This window comes from Cherax quadricarinatus, chromosome 6 (genome assembly GCF_038502225.1).
Source record: "Cherax quadricarinatus isolate ZL_2023a chromosome 6, ASM3850222v1, whole genome shotgun sequence".
Taxonomy (NCBI): domain Eukaryota; kingdom Metazoa; phylum Arthropoda; class Malacostraca; order Decapoda; family Parastacidae; genus Cherax; species Cherax quadricarinatus.
In genome coordinates, this window is record NC_091297.1 from 33,808,925 (window position 1) to 33,825,344 (window position 16,420).

General features: G+C 45.0%; 1 protein-coding gene across 2 annotated transcripts in view; it reads left to right on the top strand.

Moving 5' to 3' along the window:
* The first annotated feature begins 2,906 nt into the window (after nt 1-2,906).
* The window catches only part of LOC128694346 (lipase 3-like), a 78,499-nt gene continuing 64,985 nt past the window's right edge, over nt 2,907-16,420 (top strand). Inside the window, exons 1-2 of one of the 2 annotated variants that reach the window (XR_011391411.1) lie at nt 2,907-3,300; nt 6,312-6,505. Coding sequence is in view for 1 of the 2 variants with exons in the window: in XM_070081273.1 (XP_069937374.1) it covers nt 3,052-3,300; nt 6,312-6,505 (443 nt within the window). In the remaining variant the exon portion in view is untranslated. The remainder of the gene's footprint in view (nt 3,301-6,311; nt 6,506-16,420) is intronic. The other variant, XM_070081273.1, reaches the window with a different exon arrangement.

Below are 16,420 nucleotides of genomic sequence, written 5' to 3' on the forward strand. Positions count from 1 at the left end.
TTTAGATTTTATTACATTATACTGCATAATTAGTAATGTGCAGGAATATAATCAGCATAACTATGATGTTTTTGAGACTATTTGTTTATGATTTTATTAGGGCATAGATTAGTAAATTAAACTGTGTGAGGTCTGATATACTGTAGTCTGGTGAGTGGAAGCAGGAGGAGGGATCAGTGCAACCATCCACTAGTGTAAGTAGGTTTTCGTCCAAAGGTTGGACAGGTATCAAGATCCCATGAAGTTGCAGTGTCTGACACACGTGATAAACGATTTTCAAAACGGACAAGTTAAAGATTGAGACACTTATGCAACATATGGGATCTACATTAACGAAACGTTTTTGCAACACAGTGGCTTCTTCAGTCCAATTCAAAGCTGAGAGGGGTAAGTAGAGGAGGAGTTTGATTACCTCAAACTCCTCCTCTCGACCAGCAAACTGACAGTGTATCATTTATGGGGACACTTTGCTGTGCTTATTGCCCAGTTCAATCCGCCAATCACGTTGAAGCTGGCTACTCCAGCCAAGGTGACGTCACACCAGCCCACGTGGTTGAGTGGTAGACTTCCTCAGACACTGGTCGTGACCACTCAATCCTTGAGTGGCTCTTGGTTACACTGTAACATACTCTGATATCTCATATACCACCATTACACATATTTCAAATAAGTAGTGAAGACATACATGGGTAAATATATCTACCCACTGCTGTGTTTGCCTTACCTTTGCTCTGCCCTGTTGATTGCTTGTTTGCAGACTTAGTTTTGCGACCAGGTGCTACAGGCCTTTAGTCTACTTCCTGTGTTTGTAATAGTGTACATAATTGACGTTGAATAATATGTTTTTAATATTCGTCCGGACAGTCTTCACACGGGTCTTAATCTTTCGACTGCCAGTGTAAACAACGACAGTTAAAGCAGGTGTAACGTATGTTCGTTAATCCTGTGTAGTAACCTGTGAAACACCATCCTCTCAGGTGTTTACACAAAATTTCCTCCAACTAGAGCAATCAATTGATGGATGGATAATTATTTATATACTTTTACTAGAGGATGTTGGACATGTAAATGTTTACAGTTGTGAGGTGGCGAGATGCCATACCAGTTAGTGTTTAACATTGTTTCCTCCTGTTACTAGGCACTACACACAGTTTAACATTGCTTCCTCCTGTTACTAGGCACTACACACAGTTTAACATTGCTTCTTCCTGTTACTAGGCACTACACACAGTTTAACATTGTTTCCTCCTGTTACTAGGCACTACACACAGTTTAACATTGTTTCCTCCTGTTACTAGGCACTACACACAGTTTAACATTGCTTCCTCCTGTTACTAGGCACTTCACACAGTTTAACATTGCTTCTTCCTGTTACTAGGCACTACACACAGTTTAACATTGCTTCCTCCTGTTACTAGGCACTACACACAGTTTAACATTGCTTCTTCCTGTTACTAGGCACTACACACAGTTTAACATTGCTTCTTCCTGTTACTAGGCACTACACACAGTTTAACATTGCTTCTTCCTGTTACTAGGCACTTCACACAGTTTAACATTGCTTCTTCCTGTTACTAGGCACTACACACAGTTTAACATTGCTTCCTCTTGTTACTAGGCACTACACACAGTTTAACATTGCTTCTTCCTGTTACTAGACACTTCACACAGTTTAACATTGCTTCCTCTTGTTACTAGGCACTACACACAGTTTAACATTGCTTCTTCCTGTTACTAGGCACTACACACAGTTTAACATTGCTTCTTCCTGTTACTAGGCACTACACACAGTTTAACATTGCTTCTTCCTGTTACTAGGCACTTCACACAGTTTAACATTGCTTCTTCCTGTTACTAGGCACTACACACAGTTTAACATTGCTTCCTCTTGTTACTAGGCACTACACACAGTTTAACATTGCTTCTTCCTGTTACTAGACACTTCACACAGTTTAACATTGCTTCCTCCTGTTACTAGACACTACACACAGTTTAACATTGCTTCCTCCTGTTACTAGGCACTACACACAGTTTAACATTGCTTCCTCCTGTTACTAGGCACTACACACAGTTTAACATTGCTTCCTCCTGTTACTAGGCACTTCACACAGTTTAACATTGCTTCTTCCTGTTACTAGGCACTACACACAGTTTAACATTGCTTCCTCCTGTTACTAGGCACTACACACAGTTTAACATTGCTTCTTCCTGTTACTAGGCACTACACACAGTTTAACATTGCTTCTTCCTGTTACTAGGCACTTCACACAGTTTAACATTGCTTCTTCCTGTTACTAGGCACTACACACAGTTTAACATTGCTTCCTCTTGTTACTAGGCACTACACACAGTTTAACATTGCTTCTTCCTGTTACTAGACACTTCACACAGTTTAACATTGCTTCCTCTTGTTACTAGGCACTACACACAGTTTAACATTGCTTCTTCCTGTTACTAGGCACTACACACAGTTTAACATTGCTTCTTCCTGTTACTAGGCACTACACACAGTTTAACATTGCTTCTTCCTGTTACTAGGCACTTCACACAGTTTAACATTGCTTCTTCCTGTTACTAGGCACTACACACAGTTTAACATTGCTTCCTCTTGTTACTAGGCACTACACACAGTTTAACATTGCTTCTTCCTGTTACTAGACACTTCACACAGTTTAACATTGCTTCCTCCTGTTACTAGACACTACACACAGTTTAACATTGCTTCCTCCTGTTACTAGGCACTACACACAGTTTAACATTGCTTCCTCCTGTTACTAGACACTACACACAGTTTAACATTGCTTCCTCCTGTTACTCATGTGTTCTGCTTATATGTCTTTGTTGCATACTCTTTTTGTACAAACAATGGCACAACAATGGGACTTTAACCTCGTCCTGTACGTAGTCTTGCTGGAACAAATTTCTTCCTTGAACTGCTGTTGCAGTTTTCGAACATTAGTGTTGGTATAGAAATTAAACATCAATTGAGAATTTATCGTTTTTGTAATTTTTTTATGTCCATATCTTTCACTTTCTTCATTATGTTATAAGATGACATCAGTACTGCACAAAACTAATCTGGAGTCCTCTTCCAGCAGTTGTGAAGTAAATGTTCCAGCACGGATGATGGGAAGCAACAAGTCTGTGTTGGGACTAGTGGTGGTGGTGGTGACACTGGTGGTGACACTGGTGGTGACACTGGTGGTGGTAGAACCAGAGACCGGTCACTTTACTACTACGGTCACCAACAATTCTCGCCATAGACGATGGTCGGAGCATCCACACGCACGCCTTACCACTGTCAGTATATATTTTTTTGTCTTATTAAAATTATATACAGCACATTGTGCAGGTATTCATAATTTAGTGGTAGCTCAGTGGGTTTAAAAACAGCGAGATGAGCCTCATGCACTATGACCTTACTCTCACTATTTTCAACAGCACATCACAAGAAAATTGTGGAAATTATGAGAATAAAATCGTGCAGACACATACCATAACAAACATCTTACAAATACATAATTAAAAATAACACAATATTTGTATTAAATTCATAAAAGCAAGGAAAGCTGACACATATGTGTGTATCGCAAGGCAACTACAGGGAAGCGGGAACGACGTTGCTCCAGGCGCATTTCATGTTAAGAAAACAACTCTTCAACTAATCTTCATAACAATACAGTGAGGAAATCGAAATGCCGGAGAGCCCCAAGCAGCTGTGCCTGCTGACGCTTGTCGCTGACCAGTCAAGTTCTTGGTTAACCTGTTGTGCAAGTAAAACTGGCAGTAGAGCTGGCATTCTTGAAATTGCTTGTGATTGCAAAGGGAAAAAGCCTAGCTGTGAGAGCAGCCATTCTGTCTCACTGCTCAGCGGGGAAGGGGGGATGAGGAGCCTCCAATAATACTTGCGCCGAAGTAACAGCACTTCGATCAAGTTTAAACTGGGACAGCGTTTTTATCTAAGATCTTTATCAAGTAGTACAGGAAACACAAAAGGCAGGAAGAAACGAGTGAAGGAAAAGGCGGAATGAGGGAAATCATTGGAACGTCACAAATCTTGGGTGAGTAGAGTACTGGTAAATGGTGATTTGGGGCCAGCACGTTTGCGCCTAACCTTATTGCCAAGAATGTCCCTGTAACATGTGAACCAGTGATCTAACTAGGCTGAATGCACATTGGTTCTGTTAAATAGTTTTCAGTGTACTAATTATAACACCTCCCAAACATCTGTCTCTGTTCATTTCTTTCATGACTAGTTTAGCGTCTTCCCTTGCCATAAAGTGTAGATATTTATTCCAAGTTGAAAAAAAAAACATCAAAAAATTCCTCTTTGACACACGCTGGATCCTTAAAGGGTCAGCAGGTGACAGACCCACACTGCGCTATTCTGAGAAAACTTCCCTTCACTCCTTCAGCTGCAGCCTTGCAACATTGCACAGCTCCTGATGACGCACTGAGAAGTGTGAAGGTACTTGAGCTACAGATTTGCACCCGTGGCTTGTCTTGCATATATATATATATATATATATATATATATATATATATATATATATATATATATATATATATATATATATATATATATATATATATATATGTGTGTGTGTGTATACTCACCTAATTGTGGTTGCAGGGCTCGAGACTCAGCTCCTGACCCCGCCTCTTCACTGATTGCTACTAGGTCCTCTCTCTGCTTCCTGAGCTTTGTCATACCTCGTCTTAAAGCTATGTGTGTGTGTGTGTGTGTGTGTGTGTGTGTGTGGTTGCAAGCCTCACTTACAGCCAAGCTTGGGGGCCTGGGAGTACGCAGATCCTCCCAGATTGCCTTATCATCTTTCCTTTCCTCTTCCATAACATCAAACGAATTAATAAAAATTATTCTCGATAACTTCAGTGACTCAGCAGGAATTCAGGTCCCTAGCTACGCCAGTGCCATCACTGAATGGGAGACTCTCGCTGACCCATCATCAAAACCTATTGCAGTCAAGTTGGGATGGTCCCATCTCTGAAAAGGTACTTGCCAACATGCTTAGGGATGAAACATCGGACAGGGAGACTGCCTGTCTCCAAGCCGTGAGTGTACATCACTCTGGGGACTTCCTCCAAACAGTTCCCATTTCGGCAATGGGAACACGCCTCGACCCTAAGACTCTCCGTTTTACATTGTCTCTCCACATCGCTGCCCCAATTCACACGGATTATACGTGTATTTGCGGCGGTGCACAAGCCGACCAATATGGTATATATGGTCTTAATTGCTCCAAAACCAAGGGTTGGCAAGCAAGACTCAATGAAGTCATCGACATCATAAAGAGAAACCTTGCTACAGCTGGATGCCCAGCCGAGAGAGAGCGCCGATCACTAGCAGCCAACAATACTCACAACCCAGCAAACTACCCTGATGGTATCGCCATCTGTCCTTGGAAGAATGGCAAGCTCTTAGCATGGAACTATACTAGCCTGTCGATACTAGCTGACACCTACATCCATCACAGTGTCGGGCGACAGGGAGGAGCTGCTGATCACAGGGAGGAATACAAGATCGGCAAGTATAGAGACATAAGCCAGAAGTATCAGTTTGTCCCTGTGAGATGAGAGACCTTGGGATGATGGGAAAAAAAACGCCACACGTTTCCTTAAAGAACTGGGATCTAGACTCATCGACACCACCAGGGACCCAAGTGTGGTCATCGAGAAGGAAAATGCTTGATGCATACTTGGCTCGCATCCCACTTTGGAGGAGCTGGAGGAGATTCATAATCTTTGATATAATGTACCAATATATTCATGTTTGTACTTTTTGTCATTGTATTCTGTCTATAAATAAAGTTCATATAGAATATAGGGGGTGGTAGGAGAAGAAAATATTTAAACAGCTTCGGGGAGAACCTTGAGTTTTCCCTGAGGTGCGTTTATTCTCTTCCTTGAGGATGAGGATCCCCAGTACGGTCCTCGAGGTGGTACCTCCCTATAATTTGAAATATATATATATATATATATATATATATATATATATATATATATATATATATATATATATATATATATATATACATATGCAAAACAACCACTGTGAAAGAATGGAGAAATTCCAAGCATTTTCGTGACTACTCACATTATCATGTGAGTAGTCACGAAAGCACTTGGAATTTCTCTATTCTTTCACAGTGGTTGTTTTGTATATATATATATATATATATATATATATATATATATATATATATATATATATATATATATATATATATATGTGTGTGTGTGTGTGTGTGTATGTGTGTGTGTGTGTGATATACTGGTTTACTTGGGTACAGCCGGAGTTGATCAGAGGTCGCGGGTACCCGGCCGAGGTACATCAGGTGGTCACAAGAGACGGGTATGTTCTTGAGCTGCACCGCATACCTCACGGGCGCGCCGCCCCTTCTGTCCCGCCCAACACACACGCTGATGGAGAGTGGTGGGCCCCACACACTGTATACAACGTCAGCAGCAACACGCCACTAGGTAGGTAGGTTGATGAGTCCTCCTACTGAAGTCTATTATTATTATTATTATTATTATTATTATTATTATTATTATTATTATTATTATTTTAATTTTTAATGTTTTTATTCGTATTATATTATTCTTTTATTATTATTTTTATTGTATTATTATTTTTAATATTTTTATTTTATATTTTGTATTATTATATTATTATTTTATTATTATTATTATTAGAATTTTTAACATTTTTAGTTGTATTATTTGTATTAATATTATTATTTGTTTTATTGTTTTTATTATTACTGTTATTATAAATTGTTTTTACTATTGTTTTTATTATTATTATTATTATGATTCAAGAAATCGTAGTGACACGATTGTAAACAAACCATACCACGGGCGGGGCTTGAACCCGCGGTCAGAGAGTCGTAAAACTCCGACGCCTTAGCCACTGAGCCAGACGGCTGCAATAAGATTCATCCAACTAGATTTATTTGTACACCACAGGAAGGTTAGCATAGGCACCACTATGACCACAAATGTCAGTGGATAGCAGACGAGGGGACATGAGCTAGAGTTCGTCACGGCTACGCTGACGGGAGATTCGTCTGTAAAAACTTGCATATGGTGTATAAATGTTGTGCATAAATATGAATCTTATTATAGTTAGTTGGCCCAGTGGCTAAGGCGTCGGTCTGGTGTTTTACAACTCTCTGATTGCGGGTTCAAGCCCAACCCGTGGTATGGTATTATTACATTAAATATATAAGCATTAAACCCGTTTGTGTGACACAGGAGAGTTGACTTAAGAAGTGTTCACTTGAATGAACACCATACAATTTTTTTCCAGTGGAAAGCACTAAACCCGGGCGCGTCAGGTTGCGTCTGGGAAATGGAAGATAAATTGATCCATGGTGGGTCCAACTCCCTGGATTTAGAACATAATATGTGAGCGAGAACATTTCTTGGATGTGGACAGTCAAGACGGTGTTGCTAAGTGCACCTCACTAACACCTCAGCAGAACTATGTAACACTTCAGGAACACCTCAGCAATACTTAGCAAAACATAAAAGCATAAGAAAGGAGCACTGCAGCAGGCCTACTAGTCCATGCTAGGCACCCACATCCATTCACGTACTTTTCTAAACTATTTTTAGAGCTACACAAAGTTTTAGATTTAATGACGCTACTCGGCAGTTTGTTCCACTCATCCACAACACTACTACCAAACCAGTGCTTTAATATATCCTATCTTAATCTATTTTTTTCCACTTTAAACTCATTGCTGCGAGTACTGTCTTGGTTAGATATTTTTAACATGTTATTTACATCCCTTTTATTTATCCCTGTTTTCCATTTATACACGTCAGTTATATTCCTGCTAATTCTGCGCCTTCTAGAGAGTACAGATTCAGGGTCTTCACTCTATCCTCATAGGGAAGGTTTCTGATTCGTGGAATCAACTTTGTCATCCTTCTCTGTACGTTTTCCAGCCCATTCTGTAATACGCTGACCAGAACTGTGCAGCATAATCTAAATGATGCATAACCAACGAAATACAGAGTTGAAGAATAACTTGAGGACTCCTCTTATTTATGTTTCTTGCTTTGAAGCCAAGAATTCTATTTGCTTTCTTGTGAACACTTATATCTTGGTTTTAGATTACTGCTAACCAGAACTCCTAAATCTTTCTCACTCTCAGAGTAAGATCTACATTATTTAGTTTATATTCGTCATGATTATTTTCTTTAAAAGGGCTTAGTACTTTGCATTTGTCTATATTAAACAGGATCTGCCACTTCTCCGACCACTACATCAGTCATTTGAGTATTATTCCGACGGCCTGCTTCGGTGTCATCGGCAAACTTGCTTATGTCGTTATTTATTCCCTCATCTATGTCGTTTATGTATACTGTGAACACCAAAAGGCCCAACACTGACCCCTGTGGAACACCGCTCGTCACACGCACCACTCGGATTTCTCCCCATTTATGCAAACTCTGTTGCCAGTTTGTCAACCACGCCTCTTTCCAGGAAAAAATTACTCCTCTTCCGTGAGCCTCTACTTTCCCCAACACTCTCTGATGTGGAACTCTATCAAAGTCTTACTGAATTCCATATACACAAAATCATATTCATTACCATGATCTACCTTCTCCAATACCTTAGGAAAAAAAAGTTAGTAAATTCGTAAGGCAGGAACAAAACTTTATAAGATCGTACTGAGATTCATTGATCAATTTGTCTTTCAAGATTGCTTCAAATAGCCCTCGGCAATCACTGGTTCTATCAAGTTTCCCACAATGGAGGATAGACTAATTGGTCTAAAATTCGAAGGTTTGTAGACAGGTATCACATTTTCCATTTTCCACTTGTGCAGCACTATGCCAGTGTGTAGTGATATGTTGAAAAGACTAGCTAATTGTATACTAAGTTCCTCCTTACATTCCTTTAAACCCCTTGCGAACAGTTTATCAGGGCCCCGAGATTTATTAGGTTTTAATCTATCTGTCTGTCCTAGAACCATGTCACTAGTGACTTTCCTCATGCACAACTTATTTTCATCCCTATCTACATATTTTTTATTTCTGGAATTTATTTAGTACATTTCTTCATAAAAACTGAGAGGAAATAAGTGTTGATGTTCGTACACGTTTCCATATCACTGACGGTACACTGACCTGAGACACTTTTAAGTAGGCCTATGTCCACAATGTTCTATATACCTGAAAGAACCCTTTTGGGTTTCTCCTCGAATCCCTTGCGGCTTAAACTTCATAATCTTCTCTTTTGATCTTTTCTTGCTCCTTTTCCTATTTCTCTTTTTAATTGAATATACTGATTTCTTAAGTGTCCCTTTTCTCTTTTGATTCGCCTGTAGAAGCTCCTCTTTTGACCTAAGAGATGTTTTAATTTATTATTCATTTAAGATGTTTTTTTCTTTATTGTAATTTACCCATTTGGAAAATAATTAATCTGGGAGGAGTGAACTGCGCTTTGAAAAATGTCTTATTATCAACCATCATCACCTACCAGACCACAGAATAAGGGCAGTCAGACCACACCAGTTGAACCAGACCACAGAATAAGGACAGTCAGACCACACCAGTTGAACCAGACCACAGAATAAGGACAGTCAGACCACACCAGTTGAACCAGACCACAGAATAAGGACAGTCAGACCACACCAGTTGAACCAGACCACAGAATAAGGACCAGTCAGACCACACCAGTTCAACCAGACCACAGAATAAGGACAGTCAGACCACACCAGTTGAACCAGACCACAGGATAAGGACCAGTCAGACCACAGCAGTTCAACCAGACCACAGAATAAGGACCAGTCAGACCACACCAGTTGAACCAGACCACAGAATAAGAACAGTCAGACCACACCAGTTGAACCAGACCACAGAATAAGGACCAGTCAGACCACACCAGTTGAACCAGACCACAGAATAAGGACCTGTCAGACCACACCAGTTCAACCCACTCAGGTAATTTCTCAGTCCTGTGAAATCGGCCAAGCAAAAGTCAGGAACACTGACTTGCTTGTAGATACTAAGGTAATTCCAAGATATATTGTTGCAACATCTTAGCAACTTTCAGCATTCTGCAACACCTCAGCAACATTCAGCAACACCTCAGCAAAACTCAGCAACACTTTAGCAACAAGAGCAACACCTGAACAACTGTCAGCAACACTCAACACCCAGCAACACAAACTAACACTCAGTAACACGTCGTCAGCAATCAGTAACACCTCAGCAACAATCAGTAACACTTCAACAACAATTAATGTCACTTCAACAACAATCAAGTCGACAACCATTTTTTAATTTAATTCACAGGGTGGTAAGGGTATTAGGGGTGAGGGTGGGCAAGGTATTAGGGGTGAGGGTGGTCAGGGTATTAGGGGTGAGGGTGATCAAGGTATTAGGGGTGAGGGTGGGCAAGGTATTAGGGGTGAGGGTGGTCAAGGTATTAGGGGTGAGGGTGGGCAAGGTATTAGGGGTGAGGGTGGTAAGGGTATTAGGGGTGAGGGTGGTAAGGGTATTAGGGGTGAGGGTGGGCAAGGTATTAGGGGTGAGGGTGGGCAAGGTATTAGGGGTGAGGGTGGGCAGTGAAGGTATTAGGGGTGAGTGTGGTCAAGGTATTAGGTGTGAGGGTGGGCAAGGTATTAGAGGTGAGGGTGAGCAATGTAGGTATTAGGGGTGAGTGTGGTCAAGGTATGAGGGGTGAGGGTGAACAATGAAGGTATTAGGGGTGAGTGTGGTCAAGGTATGAGGGGTGAGGGTGAACAATGAAGGTATTAGGGGTGAGGGTGATCAAGGTATTAGGGGAGAGGGTGGGCAAGGTATTAGGGGTGAGGGTGGGCAAGGTATTAGAGGCGAGGGTGAGCAATGTAGGTATTAGGGGTGAGTGTGGTCAAGGTATGACGGGTGAGGGTGGACAATGAAGGTATTAGGGGTGAGGGTGTTCATGGTATTAGGGGTGAGGGTGGGCAATGATGTATTAGGGGTGGGAGTGGTCAAGGTATTAGGGGTGAGGGTGGGCAAGGTATTAGGGTTGAGGGTGGGCAGGGTATTAGGGCTGAGGGTGATCAAAGTATTAGGGCTGAGGGTGATCAAGGTATTAGGGCTGATGGTGGGCAAGGTATTAGGGCTGAGATTGGGAAAGGTATTAGGGGTGAGGGTGGGCAAGGTATTAGGGCTGAGGGTGATCAAGGTATTATGGCTGAGGGTGGGCAAGGCATTAGGGCTGAGGATGACAAAGGTATTAGGGCTGAGGGTGGGAACGTATTAGGGCTGACGGTGGGCAAGGTATTAGGGGTGAGGGTGGGCAAGGTATTACGGGTGAGGGTGGGCAAGGTATTAGGAGAGAGGGTGGTCAAGGTATTAGGGGTGAGTGTGGGCAAGGTATTAGGGGTGAGGGTGGTCAAAGTATTAGGGGTGAGGATGGTCAAGGTATTAGGGGTGAGGGTGGGCAAGGTAATAGGGGTAAGGGTGGTCAAGGTATTAGGGGTGAGGGTGGTCAAGGTATTAGAAGTGAGGGTGGTCAAGGTATTAGGGGTGAGGGTGGTCAAGGTATTAGGGGTGAGGGTGGTCAAGGTATTAAGGGTGAGGGTGGTCAAGGTATTAGAGGTAAGGGTGGTCAAGGTATTAGGGGTAAGGGTGGGCAAGGTATTAGGGGTGAGGGTGGTCAGGGTATTAGGGGTGAGGGTGGTCAGGGTATTAGGGGTGAGGGTGGTCAAGGTATTAGGGGCGAGGGTGGTCATAGTATTAAGGGTGAGGGGGGTCAAGGTATTAGGGATTAGGGTGGTCAAGGTATTAGGGGTGAGGGTGATCAAAGTATTAGGGGTGAGGGTGGTCAGGGTATTAGGTGTGAGGGTGCGCAATGAAGGTATTAGGGGTGAGGGTAGTGAAGGTATTAGGGGTGAGGGTGGGCAAGGTATTAGGGGTGAGGGTGGGCAATGAGGGTATTAGGGGTGAGTGTGGTCAAGGTATGAGAGGTGAGGGTGAACAATGAAGGTATTAGGAGTTAGGGTGGTCAAGGTATTAGGGGTGAGGGTGGGCAAGGTATTAGAGGTGAGGGTGAGCAATGTAGGTATTAGGGTGAGTGTGGTCAATGTATGAAGGGTGAGGGTGAACAATGAAGGTATTAGGGGTGAGGGTGGACAATGAAGGTATTAGGGGTGAGGGTGGTCAAGGTATTAGGGGTGAGGGTGGGCAATGAAGTATAAGGGGTGAGAGTGGTCAAGGTTTTAGGGGTGAGGGTGGGTAAGGTATTAGGGGTGAGGGTGGGCAAGGTATTAGGGCTGAGGGTGATCAAAGTATTAGGGCTGAGGGTGATCAAGGTATTAGGGCTGAGGGTGGGCAAGGTATTAGGGCTGAGGGAGGGAAAGGTATTAGGGGTAAGGGTGGGCAAGGTATTAGGGCTTAGGGTGATCAAGGTATTAGGGCTGAGGGTGGTCAAGGTATTAGGGCTGAGGATGATCAATGTATTAGGGCTGAGAGTGGGCAAGGTATTAGGGCTGAAGGTGGGCAAGGTATTAGGGCTGAAGGTGGGCAAGGTATTAGAGCTGAGGGTGGGCAAGGTATTAGGGCTGAGTGTGGGCAAGGTATTAGGGCTGAGGGTGGGCAAGGTATTAGAGTTCAGGGTGATCAAGGTATTAGGGCTGATGGTGGGCAAGGTATTATGGGTGAGGGTGGGAAAGGTATTAGGGGTCAGAGTGGGCAAGGTATTAGGGCTGAGGGTGGGCAAGTTATTAGGGCTTAGGGTGGGCAAGGTATTAGGGCTGAGGGTGGGCAAGGTACTAGGGCTGAGGGTGATCAAGGTATTAGGGGTGAGGGTGATCAAGGTATTAGGGCTGAGGGGTGGGCAAGGTATTAGGGGTGAGGGTGATCAAGGTATTAGGGGTGAGGGTGGGCAAGGTAACAGGGGTGAGGGTGGTCAAGGTATTAGGGGTGAGGGTGGACAAAGTATTAGGGGTGAGGGTGGTCGAGATATTAGGGGTGAGGGTGGGCAAGACATTAGGGGTGATGGTGATCAAGGTATTAGGGGTGAGGGTGGTCAAGGTATTAGGGGTGAGGGTGGGCAAGGTATTAGGGGTGAGGGTGGGCATGGTATTAGAGTTGAGGGTGGTCAAGGTATTAGGGGTGAGGGTGGTCAAGGTATTAGGGGTGAGGGTGGTCAAGGTATTAAGGGGGAGGGTGGTCAAGGTATTAGGAGTGAGGGTGGTCAAGGTATTAGGGGTGAGGGTGATCAAGTTATTAAGGGTGAGGGTGATCAAGGTATTAGGGCTGAGGGTGATCAAGGTATTAGGGCTGAGGGTGATCAAGGTATTAGGGCTGAGGGTGGGCAAGGTATTAGGGGTGAGGGTGTTCAAGGTATTAGGGCTGAAGATGGGAAAGGTGTTAGGGCTGAGGGTGGGTAAGGTATTAGGGCTGAGGGTGGTCAAGGTATTAGGCGTGAGGGTGGGCAAGGTATTAGGGCTGAGGGAGGGCAAGGTATTAGGGCTGAGGGTGGGCAAGGTATTAGGGCTGAGGGTGATCAAAGTATTAGGGCTGATGGTGATCAAGGTATTAGGGCTGAGGGTGGGCAAGGTATTAGGGCTGAGGGTGGGCAAGGTATTAGAGCTGAGGGTGATCAAGGTATTAGGGCTGAGGGTGGGCAAGGTATTAGGACTGAGGGTGGGCAAGGTATTAGGGCTAATGGTGATGAAGGTATTAGGACTGAGGATGGGCAAGGTATTAGGGCTGAGGGTGGGCAAGGCATTAGGGGTGAGGGTGGTCAAGGTATTAGGGGTGAGAGTGGGCAAGGTACTTGGGCTGAGGGTGGCCAAGGTATTAGGGCTGAGGGTGGGCAAGGTATTAGGGCTGAGGGTGGGAAAGGTATTAGGGCTAAGGGTGATCAAGGTATTAGGGCTGAGGATGGGCAAGGTATTAGGGCTGAGGGTGGGTAAGGTATTAGGGCTGAGGGTGGGCAAGGTATTAGGGCTGAGGGTGGACAACGTATTAGGGCTGAGGGAGGGCAAGGTATTAGGGCTGAGGGTGGGCAAGGTATTAGGGCTGAGGGTGATCAAGGTATTAGGGCTGATGGTGATCAAGGTATTAGGGCTGAGGGTGGGCAAGGTATTAGGGCTGAAGGTGGCCAAGGTATTAGGGCTGAGGGTGGGCAAGGTATTAGGGCTGAGGGTGATCAAGGTATTAGGGCTGAGTGTAGGCAAGGTATTAGGGCTGAGGATGATCAAGGTATTAGGAGTGAGGGTGGGAAAGGTATTAGAGACGAGGGTGGGCAAGGTATTAGGGGTGAGGGTGGTCAAGGTATTAGGGCTGAGGGAAGGCAAGGTATTAGGTCTGAGTGTGGGCAAGGTGTTTGGGCTGAGGGTGGGCAAGGTATTAAAGCTAAGGGTGATCAAGGTATTAGGACTGAGGGTGATCAAGGTATTAGGGCTGAGGGTGGGCAAGGCATTAGGGGTGAGGGTGGTCAAGGTATTAGGGGTGACGGTGGGCAAGGTACTTGGGCTGAGGGTGGCCAAGGTATTAGGGTTAAGGGTGATCAAGGTATTAGGGCCAAGGGGTGGGCAAGGTATTAGGGTTAAGGGTGATCAAGGTATTAGGGCCGAAGGGGTGGGCAAGGTATTAGGGCGGAGGGTGATCAAAGTATTAGGGGTGAGGGTGATCAAGGTATTAGGGGTGAGGGTGGGCTAGGTATTAGGGGTGAGGGTGGGCAAGGTATTAGGGATGAGGGTGGTCAAGGTATTAGCGCTGAGGGTGATCAAGGTATTAGGGGTGAGGGTGGGCAAGGTATTAGGGGTGAGGGTGGGCAAGGTATTAGGGGTGAGGGTGGGCAAGGTGTTACCGGTGAGGGTGATCAAGGTATTAGGGGTGAGGGTGGGCAAGGTATTAGGGCTGAGGGTGGGCAAGGTATTAGGGCTGAGGGTGGCCAAGGTATTAGGGCTGAGGGTGGGCAAGGTATTAGGGCTGAGGGTGATCATAGTATTAGAACTGAGGGTGGGCAAGGTATTAGGACTGAGGGTGGGCAAGGTATTAGGGCTATGGGTGATCAAGGTATTAGGACTGAGGGTGATCAAGGTATTAGGGGTGAGGGTGGGCAAGGCATTAGGGGTGAGGATGGTCAAGGTATTAGGGGTGAGGGTGGGCAAGGTACTTGGGCTGAGGGTGGCCAAGGTATTAGGGCAGAGGGTGGGCAAGGTATTAGGGCTGAGGGTAGGCAAGGTATTAGGGCTAAGGGTGATCAAGGTATTAGGGCTGAGGATGGGCAAGGTATTAGGGCTGAGGGTGGGTAAGGTATTAGGGCTGAGGGTGGGAAAGGTATTAGGGCTGAGGGTGGGCAACGTATTAGGGTTGAGGGAAGGCAAGGTATTAGGGCTGAGGGTGGGCAAGGTATTAGGGCTGAGGGTGATCAAGGTATTAGGGCTGAGGGTGGGCAAGGTATTAGGGCTGAGGGTGGCCAAGGTATTAAGGCTGAGGGTGGGCAAGGTATTAGGGCTGAGGGTGATCAAGGTATTAGGGCTGAGGGTAGGCAAGGTATTAGGGCTGAGGATGATCAAGGTATTAGAAGTGAGGGTGGGCAAGGTATTAGAGGCGAGGGTGGGCAAGGTATTTGGGGTGTGGGTGGGAAGGGTATTAGGGCTGAGGGAGGGCAAGGTATTAAGGCTGAGGGTGAGCAAGGTGTTAGGGCTGAGGGTGGGCAAGGTATTAGGGCTAAGGGTGATCAAGGTATTAGGACTGAGGATGATAAAGGTATTAGGGCTGAGGGTGTGCAAGGCATTAGGGGTGAGGGTGGTCAAGGTATTAGGGGTGACGGTGGGCAAGTTATTAGGGCTGAGGGTGGCCAAGGTATTAGGGCTGAGGGTGGGCAAGGTATTAGGGCTGAGGATGATCAAGGTATTAGGGGTGAGGGTGGGCAATGTATTAGAGGCGAGGGTGGGCAAGGTATTAGGGGTGAGGGTGTGCAGGGTATTAGGACTGAGGGAGGGCAAGGTATTAGGGCTGAGGGTGGGCAAGGTGTTAAGGCTGAGGGTGGGCAAGGTATTAGGGCTAAGGGTGGTCAAGGTATCAGGACTGAGGGTGATCAAGGTATTAGGGCTGAGGGTGGGCAAGGCATTAGGGGTGAGGGTGGTCAAGGTATTAGGGGTGAGGGTGGGCAAGGTACTTGGGCTGAGGGTGGCCAACGTATTAGGGCTGAGGGTGGGCTAGGTATTAGGGCTGAGGATGGGCAAGGTATTAGGGCTAAGGGTGATCAAGGTATTAGGGCCGAGGGGTGGGCAAGGTATTAGGGCTGAGGGTGATCAAAGTATTAGGGGTGAGGGTGATCAAGGTATTAGGGGTGAGGGTGGGCAAGGTATTAGGGGTGAGGGTGGTCAAGGTATTAGCGGTGAGGGTGATCAAGGTATTAGGGCTGAGGGTG